The sequence below is a fragment of the Lichenostomus cassidix genome, chromosome 8 (genome assembly GCF_008360975.1).
Source record: "Lichenostomus cassidix isolate B80296 chromosome 8, HeHo_3.0, whole genome shotgun sequence".
In the NCBI taxonomy this organism is placed as follows: Eukaryota; Metazoa; Chordata; class Aves; order Passeriformes; family Meliphagidae; genus Lichenostomus; species Lichenostomus cassidix.
The window spans coordinates 29990456-30013774 of record NC_139489.1 but is presented as its reverse complement, the minus strand read 5'-3'; the positions used below and the strand labels follow the sequence as shown (position 1 = coordinate 30013774).

Sequence of the window (23319 nt, the reverse complement as noted above, 5' to 3'; positions counted from 1 at the left end):
ATGAAAAATCCAGCCAAATGTCCCAGTTTTACAAATGCAGGAAAAACCCTACACTCCCATAATTTCTGAATGGGGAAATTCAATTTGAAAAAAAACCTTAAAGGATTTGAATGCATCCTATCCCTTTACTACTGTAATTTGGCAGAACACCAATGTCCTGTAACTCCTTTCAGTTTAGCAATACTAAATGTCTAAATGAACCTCAGAGAGTTTTGGTTTGGATTTTTTAAAATTTGGTCCCTGATACAACTTTTTCTTTTGCTCGCTCTTGAGGCTTGGTGTCAGGTCTACTCCTGGGCCCTTTCTGTATTGCCCAGGTTCCTTGCTTGCTGTCTTTTTCCTGCCTGCTCCATCGTACATTCCAGGCAGTTCTGCCAAGCTGAACAGAAAGGGAAATTAGTCTTCCCCTCTGTCTTCCTCCCCAGGAAGACCCAGACTGCAGCAGACTCAGAATCAGGTAAACAGTACATTGCATTCTTCTCTCTGCCTTTAACTGGTTCAGCTCTTTTAACAGAACACCCCACAGTTACACAGTAAACTGAATGAGGTGAAGTACTTCTGCTGTTTGTCTTATGTTCTCTGGGTCGAAAGAACTCCGTAGTGTACAGGAGGTTGTGCATATACATCACCGTATGGATTAGGCTAAGAAAACTCCTCAGGAAAAACGTGCAGTGTTTGTTTTTTAAGGTGCTGCAGGTAAGTAGCATCAGCTACGTTGAAGCAGTGCTCTAGGGGAAGCACATCTGAACTTTCTGGTTTTAAACACTGCAGATGAGCAGCATGGTAAGTTCCTTGGATGGTGTGAGATATTATGTCTGCTTCCCCCTCTCTTGCTAGAGAAGGAGCCTCTTGCATCTTCTGAGTAAATATCCTTGAGTGCTTTTTTTGCTTTTTGAGGCAAGAAGTTTCTCAGGACATTCAGGGTAACCTGCCTGAGGTCAGTGAGGAGGGTGTCTGTGTTCCAAACCTCTTCTAGTTACTTAGGGAAAAGAAAATCATCGCTCAGACAATCTGAGAGTTTCATTTTTGGCTTGAGATATGATATGGTTAATGTGGACATTTAGGAAAAGGGACTTAATTTCTTCATACTTTCTTTTGCATCAGGTAAAATCCCAGACGGAGATGAGGAAGACTCCAGTGTCTGAAGCCAGGAAAACACCTGTAACTCAGACTCCAAGTCAGGCCAGCAGTTCCCAGTTCATCCCCATTCATCACCCAGGAGCCTTCCCTCCCCTTCCTAGCCGGCCAGGTAATTTACATCATTCTTTGGAAGTGTCATTTATTGTTGACTGCAAAGAAAATCCTGTAGTAGTGGTTGGTACAGTCTCTGAAGGTAGGGGCTGTGCTAATGAACATGGATTTTCCTGTTGAAAATCTTACCAAGTAGTAAAGAAGGGGCATAGCAAATCTGAAATGAGATAAATAAGATTCCTTATGCTTCAGAATTGAGGTCTGTCATGAAATCTGCCACCGGCCTTCTGGTGTAGTGGGTGTGAGATCAAGGAACTTCACGCTCCTGTAGTTAGTCTGAACATGACAAAGCCTTCTTCTAGCACTGCTTCTGAATCATTCCCTGTGCTTCAGACTCCATTGCAAAAGATCAATCACACTGCTTGCTTTAAAACTTACTTTCTTTTGTAGTGGTGCTTATGTTTGCAGCTGTAATTTGTGTGGTTTTATTTGCTACCATTGGTGCACTGCGTGTCCCATTTTGCTGTGGAGTGTGCCTGTCATACCTTGCTATCCATGTTTGCTCATGAAATAACTGGAAGCTGTATTTTCCCTGCACCTGTTACATGGAGCTCCTCAATATAAGACAGAGGAAAAAAGCATAAAATCTGAGACACAGAATCTGAGTCCTAAAGCATAAAATCTGAGACACAGAATTAAAGCTTGCCTTCCAAACCTGTTTTTTCAGTGTGAACTACAGGGAAGGAATTGATCTTACGGATATGAAGATTTGTTTGGTTACCAGCTGTCACTTTCTAAATTAATTCAGAGACTGGTGATCCTCTGGGAGGAAGCAGTAGATTTACTGTACTGATTGCTTCTGTTTGTTCCTGCAGAAGTTTAGTCCCTGAAAATGCATTTGAAGGGAGGGCACTTTGAGGTAAAGCATCAAAAACCCCAGAATGATGAAGGAAAAAGGTAGTAGGGGTTAAAAAAAGTAGGGAGATTGAGGAGGGGACACAGGGGTGGGGAAATAAATGACTTTCAGATACTGCCATGGCTGACAGCTGTCAGTGCCTGGAATATTGTAAGAAAACTGCTGAGCAAACTGACTCCCTGTGTGATCACAGCCACGTACATGCCAAGGTGAGGAAAGACGTTGTAGTGCATATATGCAGACTGGTGCCTCCTTTCCTAAATGAACAGCATAGGAAGAGAAGCCCCACTAAAAGTTTTCTGGAGGGAGCTGTCTGCTCTGCCAGATTGTGATTAAAGGTTCATTCTTTATCTTTCCCAGGATTTCCACCTCCAACTTATGTTGTCCCCCCACCTGTGGCTTTCTCCATGAGCACGGGGTACACCTTCCCGGGTGGTGTTTCTGTCCCAGGAACCTTTCTCCAGCCCACAGCTCACTCGCCTGCAGGAAACCAGGTGCAAGGTGGGAAACAATCCCACATTCCTTACAGCCAGCAACGGCCCTCTGGACCGGGGCCAATGACCCAGGGACCTCAGCAAACACCACCTCCTTCCCAGCAACCCCTCTCATCCTTACCAGCTCAGGCAACAGCACAGTCCGCAAGCCAGTTACAGGTCCAAGCTCTGGCCCAGCAGCAGCAGCAACAGTCCCCCACAAAAGCTGTGCAGGCCCTGGGGAAGAGCCCACCACACCACTCCGGATTCCAGCAGGTAAACTTGGCCTGTGCTACATGCTAGGCTTTATTTTAAAAAAAATTGCAATGTTCAAGACTTGTCTTTCTGGATTACCTTTCAAAACTGACTTTAAAGAATTTTTTGATTGTGAACTTCTGGGCAAATTTGAAAATAAGCTGAAGTTTGGTGGGCGTGAACATATGATGCTGTAACTGAAAGGAAGGTATGTACTTGAACGGAATGTGTTTTCTGCCACCTATTTGCTGTGTGTTTCTGTTTGTAGACAAGGTATGGAGGTGGTTTGCCTGTCTCAGGCCTTTGTAGTTTTCTTGTGTGAGTGATAAGGACTGAGCGTGGACTTCCACCTGCACTCTCCTTTTGGCTAACTTGGTTGCAGTGTCAGTTCCCTTACAGCTCTTAGTTCTTTGCTCACCTTATGCTAGAGAAAATCTGTCTGGCAAATCTGGACCCGATGGTGAGACCCTCCTTGTGTTCTGGGCAGTAAAATGCTGGCTCAGTACCTTACTAAAGGTTTCATTTGTAGGCTTTTAGTTCATAAGGTACTGGTTTGGAGTAAGGATTATCCTTGGCTGTTGGTTTAAAGCTTGACTAGAGAGTATTAGATACCTGTGGCGATTGCTTGTGGTGAATAACACAGACATTCCGCAAATGTTCTGATTTGCTGTCACGCATGAGCCAGGCTGACAGTGTGGATGGAGTTAGGCATTCAGGTAACATTAATTGTTCCTCCCCACTGGTGAAATCCTGTGTCTCTGCCTCAGTATCCACAGACAGACTCGTCAAAGCAGCTCTGGAACCCCCCTCAAGTCCAAAGTTCCCTGGGGAAGATCATGCCTGTAAAGCAGCCCTATTACCTGCAGGCCCACGACCCTCTCAAACTCTTTGAACAGTCATTACAACCTCCTGTGATGCAACAGCAACCTCTGGAGAAAAAAATGAAGCCTTTCCCAATGGAGCCATATAACCAGAACCCCTCAGAAGTCAAGGTGCCAGAATATTACTGGGACTCTTCCTATGGCATAACTGACAACAGGGTAATGGCCCAGCAGTCAAATGTGGACCGCAGGGGGAAGCGACAGGGAGTCTTCCGCTCCGAGCAGGATGCTGTCTCCAGGATGACTTTTGAGGTAAGATCCATGCTGCAAGTGGCGAAAATCAAGGCTCTGGAAGTTTCCCTGTTTCAGGAATGCCCAGTGGTCCCAAGTAGGTCAATGTGAGCTTATTTAGAAGAGACCTGAGTGTCAGTACATGGGGTTCCAGCACAAAATGATGAATTGCCCATTTTAGTTTGCTGCGTGTGTGATCAGCCTCTTGAAGATTTGATTTCAAGTAGGTGTAAGTCTTGTTCAGTGTGGATTTGACATCCATCTCTGCACTGTGTCTGCCAGGTCGAGAAACATGGCCGCTGATAGTTTTGGGGGAAATTCTTGTCTGGCAAATGATGAAAACCATAAAAGCCACCCAGATAATTGCAGTTGAATTATGACACTTTAGGTCAACTCCTAGCACTGCTATAGTGAATTGAATGGCTGAGGCTGCAGTATTCAGGTTGAGCAATCAAGGATGGTAGCAGCAGTCTTGTCTTGAATTTTTAGTTTTTCCTGAAAATCCCACCACACTGAGAGAGCTGAATGGCTTCCTTAGCTCCCAGTTGCAATAATGGAATACTTTGCTTCTATTAATGCAGTTGTGCTGCATGTTGCTATTTATAAACCCAGCAATCTTTGTTATTTATTGACAGCCCTGGAGTTGTCTGTGTGCGCTTTTGGTGTTGTTTATAAGGAGGCTTAAACAGAGGTCTCTTTAAACATTTGGTTGGGTGTGCCTCTGTAAATGCACTCAGGACATAGAGATGTTCAGCTGAGATCACTTGGCTCATCCTTCAGAGAGAAAGGCCAGACAATGTACAGGAGTCTGCCCCTACCCTGATGTCAGGCTGTGGTTTCTAGATGGAGACAGGGTCAAAGCCTTGTTCTTGTTCCTAAAAGGGAAATCTTGCCTAGGTGCCAGCACATTGTGCTACAGAGAGAAGCTGTGCTTGTAATGCTTGTGCTTTAAGCATCCCTTACAAAACTCAAGATGTCAAGTCTGACCAGCACATCGCAGATTTTACTGGTCCAGAGTGCTGGTCAGCTCTGTGTTGGCGTAGCAGCCATCACCAGTGGAAGTCAATTTTGTGGGATTTAAACTCCACAAATAGAGAAGACACGAACATAATTTTATTTGAAACCTAAATTACTCACAGGTCAGCTGTAGAAGAATGATTATAAGATTTTTTTTGTTGTCCTTGCACGTGGAAACAGGTTCAGTATGTGGCATGGATGCAAGGGGAAGCACATGCTCCGCTAATGAAAACCTCCTGCTGTCACTTTGATGTGTGGCACTCTCCCTGTGTGTGTTCAGCCGTGTGGCTGGTGGTGGTTTCTGCTCAGAGCTCTCTCTCTGTGTGCCTCAGCACCACTCTCGCCTCGCCCTCTGCATGCTGCCTTCTGCCTTCCTCTTGCTATTTGCTCTTTTGCTCTGGCTTAGCCTTGCTGTCTCTGGCTGTTCTTTCTGCCTTCTGTTGTCTCACTGTGCTCATTTCTGTCACTAGGACCCCAAGAGCTCCCCTCTGCTTCCTCCGGACCTGTTAAAGAGTCTGGCTGCCTTGGAGGAGGAGGAAGAGCTGATTTTCTCTAATCCTCCTGATCTTTACCCAGCTCTGCTGGGGCCTCTCGCCTCTCTTCCTGGACGAAGCCTCTTTGTATGTATTTGATGCTGCTTCTCACTCTTAATTGGCATCTCTTTCTTCTGTGAGATGATGAGAAATGTGAATTTCCTTTCTCGCCCCATCCCTCCTGTCCACTTCCCTGCCTTACCTTTGAGCTAGTTTTCACAGGGGACCATGATACGGCTTTTGGGCTGAATTCAGGCCTGCTAATTGGTTCAGAAATCAGAATAACTGTGGGCTTTTTGTAAGTACAATCCACAGGAAAGGTGTTGATGCATCATTTAACGCACTTGCCCTTCTGTAGTTGTATGGGCTTAGTAATAAAGAGTGGGGGGCACTGCTTGGGTTGTGGGGAGTCATTGGGACTAGGGGGAATGGCTTCAAACTGACAGAGAAAAGGTTTAGATGAGATGAGAAGCTGTGGTTGCCCCACATCTGGAAGCATCCAAGGCCAGGTTGGACGGGCCTTGGAGCAACCTGGGATAGTGGGAGGTGTCCCTGAGCAGGGTGGGTGGAATTAGATGAATTTTAAGGTCCCATTCAACCTGGGCCATTCTACGAATCTATGATGTGATTCTGTGATTATAATCTGCATGTAAAAATTCCATAGAGGCCGGGGGATGCTGCCCTATTCAATGCAGAAGGGATTGTAAAAGAGAAAGATGGCTTTGGAAGAAAATAGCAATTGACTGGATAAATACACAGTAACTCTTACAGAAAGACAGTCATTTTTGACAGAGGGGTTTTCATCCTACTTTTTTTTTTTTATTGAAACCTCCGTAGTTCACTAGCTGGAGGGTCTCAGAGCTGTTGAATTTGTAAATTACCTCTGAAAGTGTAGCCTGCCTTTTTTGTATGGCTACAAGCATGTTTGTTAAATCCTACTCATTCAGATTAGTAGCAGTAACAAAGAATTATTTGTGATTCTGCTCAAAATCTCTGATAAAGTCTACTTCTCAGTTATTTTACCTGCCATCCCAAGGAGTCAGTTGCAAATAGGTACTTACTTCTGTCTCATTGGATAACTTTGCTGAGAAACTAACAGCTCCTGCTTCAGCAGCTTCCTTTGAAGCTCCTACTGTTGTGTCTGCTGACAAATGGAAGGAAATCCTTCACTGTGCAAGCTGTGTGGATATGTAGAGTGGGAATTTTGTCTGTTTTTTAAAACGTGATTTCAAAGTAATGAGCTGTCACTTTGAAAATCTAACACGCTAGGGGCTGCTTGCCAAGAAAATGCAGCTATTTGTCTTAAGTTTACAAAAGCAAAGATATTCCAGATACTGTGACTGTGTTAAAGATGGAGAGATGCTAGTTTAGGTTTTTGTGGTTTGAATAATAAATTTATAAACATCTGACATGCTGAGCTGGTAAGAGTGCAAGAGGGGGTTTATTTGTAATAAGACTACAACTTTTATTTTGGGCCACACACATTTTTATTTATGGTTTTACTAATTCTGCAGCTTAGTGATCCAGATGCTAAATTTGGTCATGTTCATTGTCTACCAGCCAAGCTTGGTAATTTTTCTTTGGTTTCTGTGTCAGGGATAACTTACCTATTTCTTCTCTGAATAGACTTGTTTCAAAGACACTGTTTTTCACTCCTTAATCATAGTAAGAACCAAACAGAAAGACAAGAAATACTATGCTGGAAATAACAGCTATGTGAAAGGGAGATAGCATAAATGATGGAAAAAAGGTCATGGTCCATAATACCTTTTCGTGGAAACACACGGGAGTTTTGGAATCTTTCTTTTAAGCATTTGGGTTGGGGTTTTTTCCATCCTCTCTACAGTAATTTATAATGGAAATGAGAGAGTGCTAAATGACACTTGGACTATTTAATCTTAATTAAAAAAGTACTTGGCTGCTCTTGCTGTCTAAGAACGTCTCTACCACAGGGATGCTCTCAGAACTGAAAAATTAGTCTGTCAATAGCCACATACAAGTGTCTAATCTTGTCTGAAGGAGTCCTCTGGTCACTGGGAAGGATCCTGTGTCACTTGTACAAGGTTTTACACAGCCATAAGGTATTTTTGGCAGAAATCTCCCCTCTAGATGTATCAGAGTATTAGACATTGGATTTGAAAAGGAGTTCTGGCACTGGGGTATGCCTGAGACTCTCAGGTGTCATGTTTGTTGATGTTTAGATTATTAATTACAGGTAGTAGAAACTATTGATTTTTTTGCACTTGTTAGCTTGCCTCCCCTGTCCTCCCAGGTGCTGAAGCTAAAATACAAGAAAGGTGGTAAATGTGACCAAATCCACTATGGCGGTCTCTGATAACCCGCTTTCCTTGTGCTCCCTGCATTGAGCACTAACTGCTCTTTTCCCCTTTTTGGTTTCTGAAGAAGTCCCTGCTGGAAAAACCATCAGAACTGATGTCTCAGTCATCGTCTTTCCTGTCCCTCAGTGGCTTTTCTCTTAATCAGGTAAGTGAGAACCAGAGTCCGACCCCTTTTGCTGTGTCAGCTTGTGGTTAAGCCAGTGGAAAACCCAAAAGAAACCCACATGGATGCCTCATTTCAGTCTGTATCAACTCTAGTCTTTGCCTTTATCAGTTTTCTTCCCAAATTCATCTTAGCTATATCTCTGCAGATGTACTCTTGAATCTTACTGAGTTCATTGGCCCTTTGCTCTCAGTGAAGTCATGAAATTGACTGAAAATGTGCATCTCAGGGTGCTGCGGTGTGTAGGTTTTCATTTCCAGAGCAATGAATTACCTGTTCTCTTCCAGAGAATTGAGCAGGGTCTTGATATAACTTTTCTGAGTAGTAGAATTCTGAAGATTCTGTGATGACTTTGCAGTACAGCCAGGAGAAATCTGTCTTTATTCAGAATGTGATGGACTTAAAGGTAAATTAAATGGTCAAAGATAGGGCTGGGAAGTGAAAAAGGAGTTAGGAAATACTTTGAACTATAATTGTTTCCTTTGTACAGTCTCAGTGTTTGAAATAAATCTAACATCTCAGGTCTTACATTGTTTTTTTTCAGGAAAGATATCCGAACAACAGCATGTTCAATGAGGTATATGGAAAAAACATGAATACCAGCACAAAACCAGAAGTCACCCCTTCAGTTGCCCATCAGGAGACTTCACTCTATTCTCTCTTTGAAGGGACTCCGTGGTCTCCATCCCTTCCAGCCAGCTCAGGTAATCCTGGTATGGTATTTCTTGAGTCTAGTGATTTAAGAGCATTTGAGTTAAGTCTAAACCAACTCCAAGTTGCATGTAACTGGAAATTTAAAAAAAAAAAAAAAAGAAACAAAAAACCAACAACAAAAAAAACCAAAAAACCACACGCACAAGAAAAATAAAACAAACAAACCCCCAAACCACAAAACCAAACAAATTCTAAGAAACAAAACCACAACCCAAACAAACAACTACAACAACAAAAAAACCCCAAAACCAAACCAACAAAAAACCAAAAAAACAAAACAAAAAAACCCCAAAAATACAACAGAAAACTTGCTTGACAAGGTCTCTGAAGGTTTCTTTTTTACATTATATATCCTTAGAAATACAAGGGAATTCTGTAATTAATATAGTGTAAAGAACTTGGATATTACTTTAAATAGTTCAGCAGGATAAATGTTGTAGGAGGTGTTAAATCCTGAAATCTCTTTAACTCAGTTTCTTGACAGCCATTTGGGAGTAGGGCTTTAACTCAGACATCCATATACTTGGTGGTTTTTTTGGAAAAAGCAGGAAGAACTGGATTTCATAATGCAGATATTTGAAATAGAAACTATGACTGAAGAGTGGAGGAAAATACAACAGTAGTGATTTTTGTTGGGTTTGGTTTTTTACTGTTAAGCAGCTTCTTTGTTAGTAATTATCTTACAGGCATAAACAATAACTGTTATGTCATAACTGTAATCTCAGTAAAAATCCAGAAGAGTGTGAGAAATTAGTTGAATCTAAGAAATGGGTGGATTTTAAATAACATCTGCAGTGGATGAGGTGTTTGGGACTTTTGCAACCAACCCGGAAAAGCCGTTGTGGGTGAAATGGAGAGAGTTGCAAAGTGTTTTTATTTTAGCACAATTTTTGGCTCACATGGCTTCAACTTCCTCTCCCTTCACCTCTTCATTTGCTCTGACCTGCCTGTGGACAAGCTGCTTCATGCTCCCTCATTTTCTCACTGTTGAATTCTGGTCTGAATTACTTTGACTCACAAAAGTATAAAACATTTCCAGACTTGGGAGTTGAAGAAACTCCTCAAGGTCTAATCTAATTTTTCTATTGGTTTGTCAAACTTGGAGACAGTTACTCTTTTAGTTTCAGACAAGTTCTTCAAGAGACATGGGGAAAACTGGCTTTGCCTAGCCAGCTCTCATGACGTTTCGTGGTTTTTGTTTTTCTGGTAAGCATTAAACACAGTCATTCTGTTCTTGTAAATTTTCACTCAAAACTTAGGAATTTGCATTGCATGCATGCAATGGGGGGAATAAAAACTGACCTTCAGCCTTGTAGCAAATTGGTTGATGGCAGAATTCACAGCAGCACTAAGAAATTCAAAATTGGGAGGTTCCTGCTGTCTCTGCTGACCGTTTTTTCCTCTTGCCTTGCAATCCCTAGATCATTCAACACCAGCCAGCCAGTCTCCTCATTCCTCCAACCCCAGCAGCTTGCCAAGCTCCCCTCCAACCCATAACCACAATTCTGTTCCCTTCTCCAACTTTGGACCCATTGGGACTCCAGACAACAGAGACCGGAGAGTTGCAGACCGCTGGAAAACAGATAAACCAGGCAAGTTCCAGACTCCAGGTTAGCATGGAGCTGTCGGACACCATCAGCTACTGATACTTGTTTTGCACTGGTTTTGCCATGTCACTTTGAACTTGTCTTTCTGCCGTTTTAGCAATGGGAGGGTTTGGTCTGGACTATCTCCCAGCAACATCATCCTCTTCGGAGAGCAGCTGGCAGCAGTCCAGCACTCCCAGTGGGACCTGGGCAGCCCAAGGCCCTCCCGCCATGGAGGACTCCTCAGCTGTGCTTATGGAGAGCCTGAAGGTGTGTTTGGCTGGGGCTGTGCTCAGTGATGGGTCTGTGGGGTTGGACAGTCCCCTGATGGGAGTTAGCCTGCTGGAAGTGTCAGAGTTCAGTGCCAGAAGCTTGAAGTTTTTTCTGCAGATTCACTTACACAGGCAGTGTGGGAGGTATCACCAGTGCAGGAAGACATCACAAATTTCCAGGTCTTGCTGGTTTTGAGAATTTTGTGGAACAAGCCCAGGCTGGCAGAACTGGAAGAAATTTTAATGTCAGCTTTGACTTGTCTAAGAATAGTAATAGTTAACATGGGATGAATTTTTATGATAATGAGGATTCTGAAGGAGGATAAGGTTCTTCCAGGGAGCCTCATTTTAGAAGGTCTTCTTTGAACCCTAGTTAACTTTTGTGATAAGCCAGGTATGAGTGATAAAGAGGAAGAATATAGAACATGGTGTCTGCCTTCCCACCTGGCAGAGGGGCTATCTTAACACAAGGAGGTGCTAGTGTTGGCTTTGTTTTCAGTCCATCTGGTCCAGTTCCATGATGCACCCTGGCCCCTCAGCCCTGGAGCAGCTGCTGATGCAGCAGAAGCAGAAGCAGCAGCGCGGACAAGGCACCATGAACCCGCCGCATTGAGACACAGGAGGCAGCCCTTGCAACGATGGCTCCATACACCATGGCATGTTGGGTCTGCAGGACTGGCACACACAGTCCTGTGCAGGTGGCAGCCCTCTCTTCTGTTCCTTGCTGTCAGGAGGGCGTAAGTGCTCCACCGACCCACTGAGTGTGTGCAAAATGTCTGCAGTGCAAGCAAACAACATCAGGAACTCTCCCATCCCCCGGCCTTTCGGAGGGAGAGAGGAACTGCTGTTTGGCTCACTCAGTAACCTGGTATCACCACCTCTCACCTTCTCCATCGTGCATGTCCCTAGCCACATGGGAAGTAAAAGCTGAGAGGGAAGGGCAGATGGGAGAAGCCAATGAGAACTTCTCAATCCTTTTCCTCTCTTTGGGGAGATACAATAGGAATCCATTAATGATTGCTTTGCTGACTGAGAATGTAGTTGAAATTACTCCTAAACATCTTTATTACTATCTCAGTAGTAAGATCACACTGAATTCTTCCATACACAGACGTGCTTCATAGTCAGTGTGTAGCAATGAGAGCCCCAGTTGCTGCTCTGGTCACAGTGAGTGTTGGCGAGGTGGGGTTCTATCTCCTGGGCTAGCAAAGGAGTTTCATGAAGGAGAGTCTGGCACTTGTTACCGCTTCACCCAGAAGCTTTGGGTGGGTTAGAGACTCCAGCATGAAATGCCCTCCTCTCAGGAGGTGTTTGAGCTATAAGGGGTGACATGGGGCATTGCAGCACTCTGCTGAAAAGCAAGTTAACTGCTAAGGGGTTTTAAATTAATGTGTGATTCCTGTACATTTTACTGTAGCATAGTGGCTAGCCCCAGAAAGGGCAGGCTAGTCTGTGCATTCACAGCCTGACTCATTTTAATAGGTAGGTAGAAAGCTTTCAATGGGGGTTTTTGTTTTGTTTTTGTTTTGTTCTTTCCATCCTCCCATCTTCGCTGAATGCTCGTAGTTTCATTACCGCAGCAGAAAATAATCAGGGGTCCAGCAGGGCTGTGTGAATCCAACAGCCAGCCCGGACAGCACAGGGTGTCTACACGCCCAGCAAGGCACAGGTCAGCTCTGCAGAAACCTGTCCCAGCTGCCGCCCCAGGCTTTCAGTGCCAGAAACAAATCCAAGGCACCCGTGGACACATGGAAACAGCACTGTGCTGTTCATAGATGAAGAGGTGCAGAAGGGAAAAGAAAAAACGTTTTTATTTGCTATTTATTTGGGGGAAGGAAGACTGGAAGCTTTGTTAAAGAAAAAGGACAGCATTTTTGTTAGGTTTCCCAGGGAAGTTACGGAAACAGTCTCAATGTCCATTTGCTGTTTTTAGCAGTAGGAGTTTGTGTGATGATTCAGGATCTCTGGGCTGGAATTCAGCTGCAGAGCAAAGCACATGCAGGAGCCGAATGACACCGGAGTCTGGGCAGCCCAAGAGAATACAAAAAGGGAAGGCAGAGGAGACCCGGTATCCTCGGGGGTATGAGCAGCTCCCCACAAGCTCCACCTTAGCAACATCACTGTTCTGTGTTGCATTTCGAAGCTGTATTTCCCTTAACAAGTCCAAAAAGTGACGTTCCCACCCAGCAGTGATGCAGCCCGACCTGTGTGTCCCCTCCAGCCCTCCCGGTGTGTGTCCAAGCTGTGCGCCCAGGCAGCTGCGACATTCCCATGTTTGCACCGTCACTGACTCTTGCACCCCAGACAAGCTAACCAGGAGCACCATCTCACTCCCGGCTGTGCCAGGTCCCAGTTGCACCGTTCCACTTGTGCATGAGCGCCCGGCCTCGGGAATGCATCTGACCTCACCCACCCTCCAGCACCTGGGGGAGTGAGGGAAGAGGCCCCCAATGGAAACTGGTTGTGTCGTAAGCTTTTTTTGTGTTTTCTGTCTGTCTGTGCAAGAACTGCAGCTGCTGAAATCAGCTTTGCCTTTAATTAAACTATGTTCTCTCCATCGAGGTCTGTGTATAGCATTTATTTCCTGTGTGACTTGGCTTCAGGCCTTTAAAAACACATTACTTTTCTGGAGAAGCCAGAAAAAGGTTTGAAGTTGATTTTTAATTTGAAAGAGACCTAGATAAATCACAGCGATTCTGGCTTGGTACAGGTAGTTCGGTTGTGGTTTTGTGCTGCCTGTGTAGTGTGTTTTATGTACTGAACCAAAAATGTAGGATGTAAATAGCTTGCAGAGCTCCTCTTTAAATGCAGACTCATCCTAGTAGAGCACATGCAGTGGGAGGTGGAGGAGACTTATCCCTTCTGCCATTCACCTGCCTGCATGTTCATTGTTTCCAAGCTTCCAGGTGTGTCACAGAAAACTCCAGAGATGTTCTGGTTTTGAAATGTTTTGAAATGACAGGAGTTTATTGTTTCCAGAATAAGTTCCTTTAAAAATAAATGTGATGTTTAGGTCAATGGCATAGTGGGGTTATCCCGGCCTTGGGTGATAGAATACAGAGTGAGGAAGCCCCTGGACCTTTGGAGCAAAGCTCTGGGATTCCAGCCTGTGTCTTTCTAGGTTACTGTCTCTTCTGACTGATCAGGAAAAGCTTTGAAGCATGGCTCCTGATGGTGAAAAAAAGTCTGCTTATATTGGTGGGAGTTTTAAAGTCCCTGCAAATATGAATTGTGGGTTGGAGCAGGATGAGGCTGTGTGGTGTCTCCTGAGTTCTTGGGGTTGGCAGTAATGTTTTAAGGAAGCAAATGCTTTCCTGGGCTTTACCTTCCTGAACACTGCTTCCCCTTTGGTATCTCCTGGCTGGGCTGTAAATGCAGGTTGCACTGTCATCTTGTGGGTGTTCCCAGCTCCTGGCATGTCTCTGTAAAAGCTTTTGTAAGGATGGGTGAACAGGGCAAGCAAGGGCTTTAGGAATGAATGTATTCCTAACAGGAATTAGCAACTTCTTAAGTTCCTGTTTTAGAGAACTATGCAAAAGGTAAAAGAAAACATAAAGCTCTTAATAGCAGTAGCAATAATGTTTAAAGTTAATTTTCAGGTGTAGAGATTAATAGGCAAACTACATAATGGCAATAGTCGAATTCTTCTCTCCACAACTTTTAAGATCTTCTGCAGTCACTTCTCTGGGTGTTCAGTGTTGGGCTGTTGAACGAATGCGGATGGGAAGATGCCAGTCCTCCCCTTGCACTGGCCTTCGAACCAGTCTTCATTCACTGGAAGGGAAAATTGACACAGTTCTTCTAACCCTAGGGATGTACCAGAAGCATGATCACCTCCATGTGCTGCAGACAGGTCTAGGGTCACAATTTTAAGGTGTTTCTGCTGATAAAACCTGGAGCCATGCTACACCCGGTAGAGAGTGGAATGTGGAGGAAAGGGAAGAATGAGTAAGAGAGTAAAGCTGTAAGGCAAGAAGGAATGTCAAATGGGGGTGGGAAATTGGATCAAGCTAGAGACCAAGGGGCTTGGAAACTACCTTAAGTGGAAACAGTGACTGTGGAGAGCAAGGAAATTATCTGAGACCTTGGTCTGTCCTCTTCAGGATACATCTGAAATGTATTGTCAGCTGTTTTCCATGTTCACATAAAAACCTTACAACAAACCCCCCAAACCACTGCCACCATGGGTTGAGTAAAGCCTACAAGCTGTGGAAACTTTGCTGTGGAGGAAACAAATGAAGCGAGAACTAACTTTTTATTGGGAAATACGTACCTCAGCAATGAAGGGGAAGGTAGGATTTTGGGGTGCAGGGGGTCATCAGTGTTGCATGGTGCAAAAACTAACCTGTCAAAGGGTGGGGTGGGGACTCGATTGCTTGTGTGGTGCTGCCAAACCCTGACAGCCACCACAGATTAGTGACAGAACTACAGATAGTGAAGTACCATAAGGGTTTTTTGCCTTTAAAACTTACTCCTGATGTCTTGATATCACTCAGGCTCAAGTGAGGAGGGGAACACGCCCTGTGTATACAATTCTTCATTGATCTTCCTGAGATTCAGCCTATATTTAAGCCTTAATTCCCATAGAAGCACTAGAGACTAATATTGAGCAGGATTGAAACAAATGGAAAATTGTACCTTTAATGAGGAAAGGACATGAAAAAATGTTCCAGGTGAAAGGGAGTAAGAGCCTTCTCCCATTGTGGGGATGGCAGCCAAAATGAGGTGGCATCTTGAAAAAATCCACTCTGATCAGTAAGCTTAAACACAGCACAAGTGGAACTCCTGTCTTAAAATGCTTGGGAAGGGGGTGGTAGAAATGGGCATGATGAAAATATGTTTGAAGAAGTGTGTAACAGGGACATGTGGATGGCAATCCCACAGAGCTGGGGCATCCCTCTCCGCTCTCTTGTCCCAGGTGGAGCAGGATTACCTTTAGATAAAACAAGGATCATGTCTCCTGCCTGAAACTCCAGGTCTTCAGGTTGGGTGGCTTCGTAGTTGTACTGAGCTACAACGTGGGTTGGTCCAATTGCCTCCTGCAGCGACTCCTCTGGTTTGCTGTCTGGTACAAACCCCTGTCCCTAGGTCAGGAAAGAAGCTAGTGAGAACACAATCTTTTGGCTTCCCTTCCCTTTACCAGGGCAAGAGAGGCAAGCTCTGCTTCTCCTCTCCACCCGCTCTTTGCTCCTCTGCCTTTCACGAGGTCACAGGCTTCTGTTGAAAGCCACAAACCTGTGCTTTTGGCAAGGAGAGCGAAGGCAGGAGGGAAGAGAAGGTGGCTGCCCCCCATAGCTGTCACTGACCTCTGTGCCATCGCACCAGACTGTCAGGCAGTTGTCCTTGCTCTGGCTCCAGGCTGCCTCCAGGTTCTCTACGCTCAGAGTCACCAGCTCCTGGCTCTCCGCAGGCTTGTACCTGGTGTGCAGGGGGTGCAGGTCAGGAGCCCTGAACACGGCCCTGGCTCCCTGGGGTAGGCAATGCCTCACCTCAGCTCCAAGTGCTCGGGCTGCAGCTCCAGCTTCTTGCAAGCCAGCTCCAGGAGGTCCCTGTAGGAAAGGCCTGGATCGACTCTCAGGGCAACCGTGAATTTGTAATGCACCTTGAGGATGTGGGGGCTGGAGACAGGCAGTTCAGCCTCCTGTGGTCAGGAAATGTTACGTCACCTTGTGTAGCTTGGCAAGGGCAGGGATGGTGTGGAAACGGTGGCTGCCTGAGTTAGATTGTGCCTCCCAAGCTGTGGTTGGACGGTGGCCGGTTGGCAGCCCCAGGCTTGTCCCAGGAAAAAGCTCAGTAACAGATTAGGTACTTGACACTGAATTGTGGCTTTGGGGTGATCAAATTAGAGTTGTGACCACCCTCCAACCCCCTCATTCTTTTTTGAGTTGGAATTGCTGTATTTTCCCATCTGTCTTCCCAGTGTGACCTTCTGATGTGCTGACCCTGCCCAGGAGCATGTGCATTCCAGCCAAGCTCTCTCCTGTTTCTCCCTTCTCAGGTGCCTCAAGTTGACTAGGAGTCATGGAGTGGCTCTGGTCACAACCTCGGGCCCACCAGGCATTGGACCTGGAGGAGAGCCCTAAAGGCAGCCCTAAATCTCCTGGTAAATGCAGATTTGTAGGACCAGCAGGACCTCGGGGTCTGCACTCACAGGACGTTACCTTTGCTGTGTCTCTCAGCTGTGCTGCAGTAGCAGAAACGTAGTCTGGGGATGAAGAAAAAGGTAGCTCAGCAGGTGGGATGGGGTGAACGTTGTCTAAACAGAGTCAGACCTGCAGCCCATCATGATCTCGAGCAACACCAACAGTGTTCTCTCAAATTGATATGACATCTGCCACACAGGTTCGTCTGTAAGACCTAGATACAACCATTGAGCAGAGGTTGGGGCTCTGTGCCTTCCTTCTTGCAGGAATGGGAGCTTGAGGGGTGGGATCTCTTTCGGGGGTGGATAAAAAAAAGTGAGCTGCTGATTTTAGTGTCATTAATCTTCTGATCTCCCTGGGTCCACCCTGAAAACTGAAGGCAATCCCTGTCCTTCACTGGTGCTGTAAAGCTAAACTCAGACCTCCAGGCAGGGTGATTTCATGCAGGTTTGTGGAAGCCTCTCCACGAGGATCTGATTTTACATTTTAGCAGAGCTTTGGCACAACTGTGCTCATTCCAGGAAAAGCCTGAGTGACACTGTTGAACATGCTCCCATTAAATGATCCGAGATGGCTTGTGGTGCCATAAAGATGGTCATTGGGGTTGTTGTGTCCACGGGGGACACAGGGAGGGGGTCCCCTCTCTTCTCCATATACTTATTTTTTTGCAGGTTTGTTGTTGATAGCCAGACTAGAGTGCATTAACATTAACACCTGGGCAGTATGGTCTCTGCAGAGTGGTATTTTCTACCCAAAAAGGGTTTTTCCTGCAGCAGTATGGAGCCAGTGGGTCCTACCTGTGAGTACCGTGTGATGTTTTTCTAGAGAGGACAACTGCCTGTGTTTCCTCCCAGCTCTTGGCTTCAGCTCCCATTCCCACATGAGCTCCCCAGTTTAAACAAGATTCCAGACTGTGCAGCACTGTGGATGCCGGTAGCAGAGCCCTGTTTCAGCCTCCCAGCATCCTGAACCATCTGTGCTGGGGGCAGTGTGGTGGCCCTGGTGTCATCATCTCTGCCCCAGGCCTGAGATGTGGGACACTGGGTAGCACCAGCCAGGAATCCCCTTCCCACAGCTCATTCAAGCCTAGCCCAGCTCACAGCAGCACTGAAACTATCATGGATGCCCTGCTTGAAGGACAAGCCTATAAGGAACCTTTTAGTCCAAGCTGGTTCTTGTCCCATTCCTATCTCCAGGCCCTTTTTCTCATTAGTCTCTGTGCTAATTAAGAGCACAGAGGAACTTACTTTCCTCAGGGACCCCACAGACGCTATTTTACTCTATCCTCAGCACTGCAGTTGCTGTGGGCCTCCTGCTTTAATGTCTCCCTTTCCTTGACTGCAAATGGAGCCAGGAATGAGATGGAGAAGAACCCTAGCCCTGGTCTCAAAGGGTGAGGACACAGCACCTCAAAGCTGCTGCTGGTGTTGCCCTGTGCTCCCTATCCCTTCAGCTGCCCACACTGACCTGGCGCCGGCCTCCGTGGCTTCTCCGGCACGGTGGAGGTGGGTGACTCAGGGGTCTCATCTTCCATGGGAATTTCCTCCTGTGCCATGGGAAGAAGGTAGAGCTATCAATCCCACCCTTCCTGAGGAGGCTGGGGTGCTGCTGTGCAGCCCCCGTCCAACCTGCCATTGTCCCAAAATCTGTTCAGGGTCTTGAACTAGGGAGGGGTGACTTCGTTACCCATTATCCCCTCAGCATTGCCAACCACCACCAGGATGCCACCAATGCAGATTTTGCAGATCTCTGAGCTCATGATAAGGTGACCATGAGCCAGAAGAACCAACCACAGCATCATGAGGTAGAGGGAGTCACAGATACGGGTCCTACTGGGAGGTGGGTGTTGGGTGCCTATGAGGGGATCTTCCCTCCCCAGGGCACCATCTCCTCCTGGGCCTCCTCACCTGGATATGCAGCTTGTTCTTGAGCTCCACGGGCTCAAGGAAGTTGCAGGGGATGATCCCTTTCTGCAGGGGAAGCAGAGATGAGTAGCGATAGCTTGGTGAGAAGACAACCCACTGCTGGAGGACACAACCAGGTGTGTCCTCGCCCACCCCTGCATCCAGGAAGGTTCCTGAGGCTTGAATTTTAGTTTCTGCAGGTTGGGTGGGTTTCACTGAACCCTGTGGCCAATGCCAGGGTGGACATAAGAGACTTCAGTCAGAAACTTATTTAGTTACTGTTGGCAAGGCTCTGCCTCTGCAGAACCTCAACCACAACCTGCTGTGCACCCCTCCTGCCCAGCACACTCCTGGTACCTTTCCATTGAACATCACTGTAGCCCAATTGTCCTTCTCTTTCTTCAGCACAAAGACAATGTTTCCTGGCAGGACCTGCAGCTCCTCAGCGGTCTCAGGGATGAACTCGTACATGACACGGTGGGGCTGCCCTCTGAGGGCCCTGGGTGTGAGAGCAGTGGACAGGTCAGGAACATTGGCAATGCTGTTGTTTCACACCATAGGGACAATCCAGACCTCTGCCTCCTTGTTTCTACCACCAGTTCCCCATTGCCCCTGAGTTCTGGGTGCAGGCTGGATGCTCTGCTGCAGGAGTGCAGAATGGGGTTGTGCCTGGCTGCCTGGGTTAGCGGTGTTATCCATCCTTCATCCAACGTACCTGAGTATTTCTGGGGTTTTGAGCCTGGGTGGAGGACCAGAGGCCTGCCAACAGGAAGATGAGAAGAAAAATACCAGTAATCCAGAGGATTCTGTTTGCTTTGCAGAAATGTCCTGCAGCTTTTTATAATGCCTGCCCTTATCCCAATACTGTTCCTTCTTCCATGTGCTGGTGCCTTAAGTGCCATGAGGAATATCACTGACTCTGCTCCTTCTAAGGAACAGTTTCCAAATTCTTCCACAGGCAGCTGGTTTTCAGAGGCATAATTCTTTTTTCACTCCTGATTTTAGTTTCAACTCGCAGAGGATTGAGATTATCAACACCTGTCTGCATTGAGAAGGGTGTAATTTATCTTGTGCAATGGTGCTGTTATGTGCTTCCCCATATCCTCCAAAAATGCTCCTGGAAAAACTCTTGACACCTTTAGGGATGGGAAGATAGCTACTACATCATCTGGAAAATGGCACGGGAAATGCAAAGGTGTTCACAATGGGCAGGAGGATGGAAAGCAAGAGCAGAACTGCTGTTGTTTCTCCATCTAGGCTTAGGCAGATGATCCCTAATGAATCCTTTGGGGAGGGTCAGAGACAGCTCCCCGCCAAGAGCTGTTACCCCAGCCACTACTGCCCCGTGCAAGGAACCAGCTTAACTTCAGCCGCATCTGTGGGTGGGTTTGGGATGAGCTTCCTGATGCAGGAGAGAGTGGCTGATCTGTGGAGGAGTGCCCGCCCCCTCCCCACAGCAGTGGCAAAGAGTTCGGGGTGTGAGGGTGCTGTGTGCTCCCCACTGTGGGTCAGAGCCCTTGGCAGGGGGACAGCCACCCCACGGCATCCTGCACTGAACATGCTGTTCACTGATGGAGCTTTACCTGTGGCTGGAGGGGAGCAAATCCTGAAAAATCGTCCTTGTCCACCACAGATGCCACCACCTAGGGCCAAAGACAGTGATTTGGTGCCTGTAGACCTCTCAGACCTCTTATGTCCGCCCTCCTCCTTTGCTGTTGGCCAAGCCAAGCTCCTCAGGATGCTTCAGGCTCAGCAGGGGCTATGACTTTAGGCTGAGCATACTACAGGCTGCGTAGTGCCTCTGGTACCAAAGCTTCCCTCTCAAAGTTTTACTCTTTGTAAAACTCCCTCTCAGCTGTGGTAAGTTCTCTGCTCAGCCTGACTCTTTCTGTGGTTTGAGCCATTATAACCTAAAACTTTCCCTTTCTGTTTTAATCACAAATGTTGAAGGGAGCCAAAGTGTCCAGCTCAAGCCCCTACCTCCTATAGGTGACCTTAAACATAATTTAGAAAGCTGATACATGTTTTTGTGCATGTCTCTCAGCTGTCTGATTCCCCTGTGCCTGGTTCCTTTTCTTGAGGAATGCTGCCTCCCAGGACCTGAGCGCAAGGGGAGTATTACAGTGACTGGATTTGCCACACTCACAGGAGAAAAGCTTGATTGCTTATCTGAGCTGAGAAGCCCTTTTCAAACAGAGCAGTGGAAGAACTGGAGGTTGTTTGTGGGTGTCAAATATTAAATAGTTCCTTTCCCCCATCCCTGACAATGTCTTGACTCGAGTTGAAGCTCCAGTGGGATCTTTCCAGCTGATTGCTAACTGTCCCTCGTGTCTCACTAAGGAGACAAACTGGAAATAGGCCATTCTCAGCAGGAACATGCTTTTAGCTCCTGTATTCTTGCAGAGTCCCTGTTTCCCATGAGATCCCTGTGTGCCATCCTTCTCTCCATGCCTGGGAGGATCCCTGAGGCAGAGACCAGCTGCCTAATCTCTGGCTGCCCACCAGACAGCAGTTCTCCTTGGCCCACAGGCTTGGCCTGAAAAAGTAATGTAGCTCTTTCTTACCATTGCCTTTCCCAGGTAGTCCTTCTTCTCCAGCTGAGCCACTTGCTTCTCATTGGGCCTGAAGAGCTTCCCCACAGGAATGGCCACCAGCTCACACAGCTTCTGCTTCTGTAGCACAGAGAAGTCATGGAACCTTTGGAGATGAGAGCAGGGACTGACAAATACTTCTTCTACCTCTGGGCTTGGGATCTGCTCCATAAAGCCAAACGACCACTGGTTTGACAGCCTGATCCCAGCCCTGACACAGTTCATTGAAACCCATCTTGCCATCCCTGCCTCCCCAGGGACCCAAAGCTCTTCCCACGGACTCATGTCCCACTACATTATCCATTGCCACTGCACTTTAATCCTGCTAAAAGGCGGATGTGCTGTCAGTGGGATTTCTCTGCCTCTCCCTGTGGGGCTGTGAGCCTGGCTCCCCCATACCAGGATGGCTTCCATTGCCCTGTCAATCTTGTTGTGCTGAGGCTCGCTTTTCATGCTCACGGCCAGGGTCAGGTGCTCCTCAGCCTTCTTCCAGTTCTCTGTCGTAGCGTACACCAGTGCAATGTTGTAGAGAATCTGCCCGAGAGATGGGAGCAAGAGAATGAGCTCTTGGAGCAGCCGGACTGCTGCCAGGCAGGGAAAGGAAAGAACAGCAGGGCACTGCACCCACTTGCTTGGTTTTTGCATGGGACAAAGAGAGGCTGGCTGTCTCCTCTTTAGATTTCTCATGCTGGAGAAAAGACCTTTGGGATCAGAACTGGTGGCCACGCGTGCCTCACCTCGCAGGCAAAGAGCCGGTAGTGCAGCCCCAGGATCTTGTAGTCGATGAGCTGGTTGCCTCGCAGCTGGGCCAGTGCCTCTTTGAAATCCTCAATGGCCTTTCCATGGCTGTGGACCAGAGGATGAGGGTATCACCAGCTCGTGGTGGCAACCTGCCTGCCTCTAAGCCCATACTCTGATTTGGTGAATTCAGTTGGGTCTCCCCTCTATCCTTGCAGTGTTTCAGACACCCCAAGGGAAGCGAGACATTCTGAGGCTCGTGTTAATCCCAGGACTGCAGTGCTGAGGAGTAGGAGCTGTTCAACCTCGAGGGGTTTCAGTCTGGGCTCTGGGGTACCAGCCTGCCTGGGGCCATCCTCAGCTGAAGGCTGGCATCTCTGCAAGGGGCAAAAATGAAACCTGAAGCCATTCCACTCACTTCTGTCTCCGGTAAAACACGGTTCCCCGCTGGAAATAAGCCACTGCCAGGTGCTTGTCACAGCCGATGCTCCTGGTGAATGCCTGCAGAAGTAGGAGTGGGGCAAAAGGGGGGTAAAAAGGGGTCACCTTTAAAAAACTGGGAGCGTAGAGCAGTTGTATCTGTTCTGCCTTAGCCGAGTGGCCTGAGCTGGGCTCTGTGGGCTGTGTCTCCCTGCAGCACTGGCTGGGGTAGAGTTTGCAGCAGGCTCCTGGGTTTTTTTGCGCTGGGGCCGTCTGCCAGCACAGTCACCACCCGGGGAGCGGGAGGGCAAGCAGTGAGCCGTGCACCACTGCTACTGCCGCCTCACCTCTGATTCGATAGCAGAACAGGTTTGGCAGCCCAGGGCTGTCCTGCTTCTTCACAGATTTAAAAGGCCCCGAATCCATTCCTTAGACCGTGATCCTTAATCTCTCCCCTCCCCACCATGTCCATGTATCTGGCAGCTCCAAGAGGGTGAGAGGATGAGTCGGTTCCTTACCTCCTCCGCCTCTGCCAGCCTGCCCAGGACAAGGTGTATGCAGCCGATGTTAAAGCAGATTTTGGCAGGGGGGTTCTGGACGCCCGTGAAGGCATCCAGGGCAGCACTCCACTCCTTCCTGTCCGCAGCACACACCCCTTCTTGCCACAGCCGAATCGTCTCCACCAGGGACATGGTGGGGTGGGAATGAGATGTGGGGATCCCTCTGTGTCGTGGATCTCGCCCCTCTCCCCGTTGTTCCTTGTGGCGCAGCTCGACCTCTCTGGCTCCCTTCTGACGGTACTTCTGCCTGGTCCTGCCCCAGTCACAAACCTGGCAGGAAGTGGCCTCACTTGCATCATCAGCCCCACAATGGGGAAGTGGGCCAGAGGCTGTGCCTCTGACACAGTGACTTTGCATGGAGTGCACCCCTGCTCCTCTTGGGCAGCTACTCC

General features: G+C 47.3%; 2 protein-coding genes across 10 annotated transcripts in view; one reads left to right on the top strand and one right to left on the bottom strand.

The window, feature by feature from the left end:
- SMG7 (SMG7 nonsense mediated mRNA decay factor) overlaps window positions 1–13128 on the top strand; it is a 51838-nt gene extending 38710 nt beyond the window's left edge. For 3 of the 5 annotated variants that reach the window (XM_085068709.1, XM_085068710.1, XM_085068711.1), the window contains 9 exons: window positions 1105–1249; window positions 2468–2856; window positions 3603–3968; window positions 5435–5584; window positions 7901–7981; window positions 8544–8703; window positions 10135–10305; window positions 10418–10569; window positions 11071–13128. In XM_085068709.1, coding sequence (XP_084924835.1) covers window positions 1105–1249; window positions 2468–2856; window positions 3603–3968; window positions 5435–5584; window positions 7901–7981; window positions 8544–8703; window positions 10135–10305; window positions 10418–10569; window positions 11071–11184 — 1728 coding nt within the window. In that variant the 3' untranslated portion in view covers window positions 11185–13128. The remainder of the gene's footprint in view (window positions 1–1104; window positions 1250–2467; window positions 2857–3602; window positions 3969–5434; window positions 5585–7900; window positions 7982–8543; window positions 8704–10134; window positions 10306–10417; window positions 10570–11070) is intronic. The other 2 variants (XM_085068712.1, XM_085068713.1) reach the window with 2 other exon arrangements.
- Window positions 13129–14111: 983 nt separating this feature from the next.
- Window positions 14112–23212, bottom strand: NCF2 (neutrophil cytosolic factor 2). Of its 5 annotated transcripts, none has more exons than XM_085068714.1 (15): window positions 22886–23211; window positions 22366–22448; window positions 21947–22055; window positions 21609–21743; window positions 21183–21290; window positions 20202–20261; window positions 19334–19377; window positions 18976–19117; window positions 18622–18684; window positions 18182–18260; window positions 16733–16776; window positions 16061–16212; window positions 15878–15989; window positions 15505–15655; window positions 14112–14378 (listed from the first exon to the last, which is right to left on the bottom strand). In XM_085068714.1, the coding sequence occupies exons 1-15, from the start codon at window positions 23057–23059 to the stop codon at window positions 14248–14250; spliced, it is 1587 nt and encodes a 528-aa protein (XP_084924840.1). In that variant the 5' UTR covers window positions 23060–23211; the 3' UTR covers window positions 14112–14247. The 5 variants fall into 5 exon arrangements, 4 of the variants coding, with proteins under 4 accessions (XP_084924840.1, XP_084924841.1, XP_084924843.1 ...); XM_085068715.1 differs by having other exon boundaries at window positions 14112–14345; window positions 22886–23210; XR_014853877.1 differs by lacking the exon at window positions 14112–14378 and adding an exon at window positions 15712–15788 and having other exon boundaries at window positions 15566–15655; window positions 22886–23212.
- Between the last annotated feature and the right edge of the window lie 107 nt (window positions 23213–23319).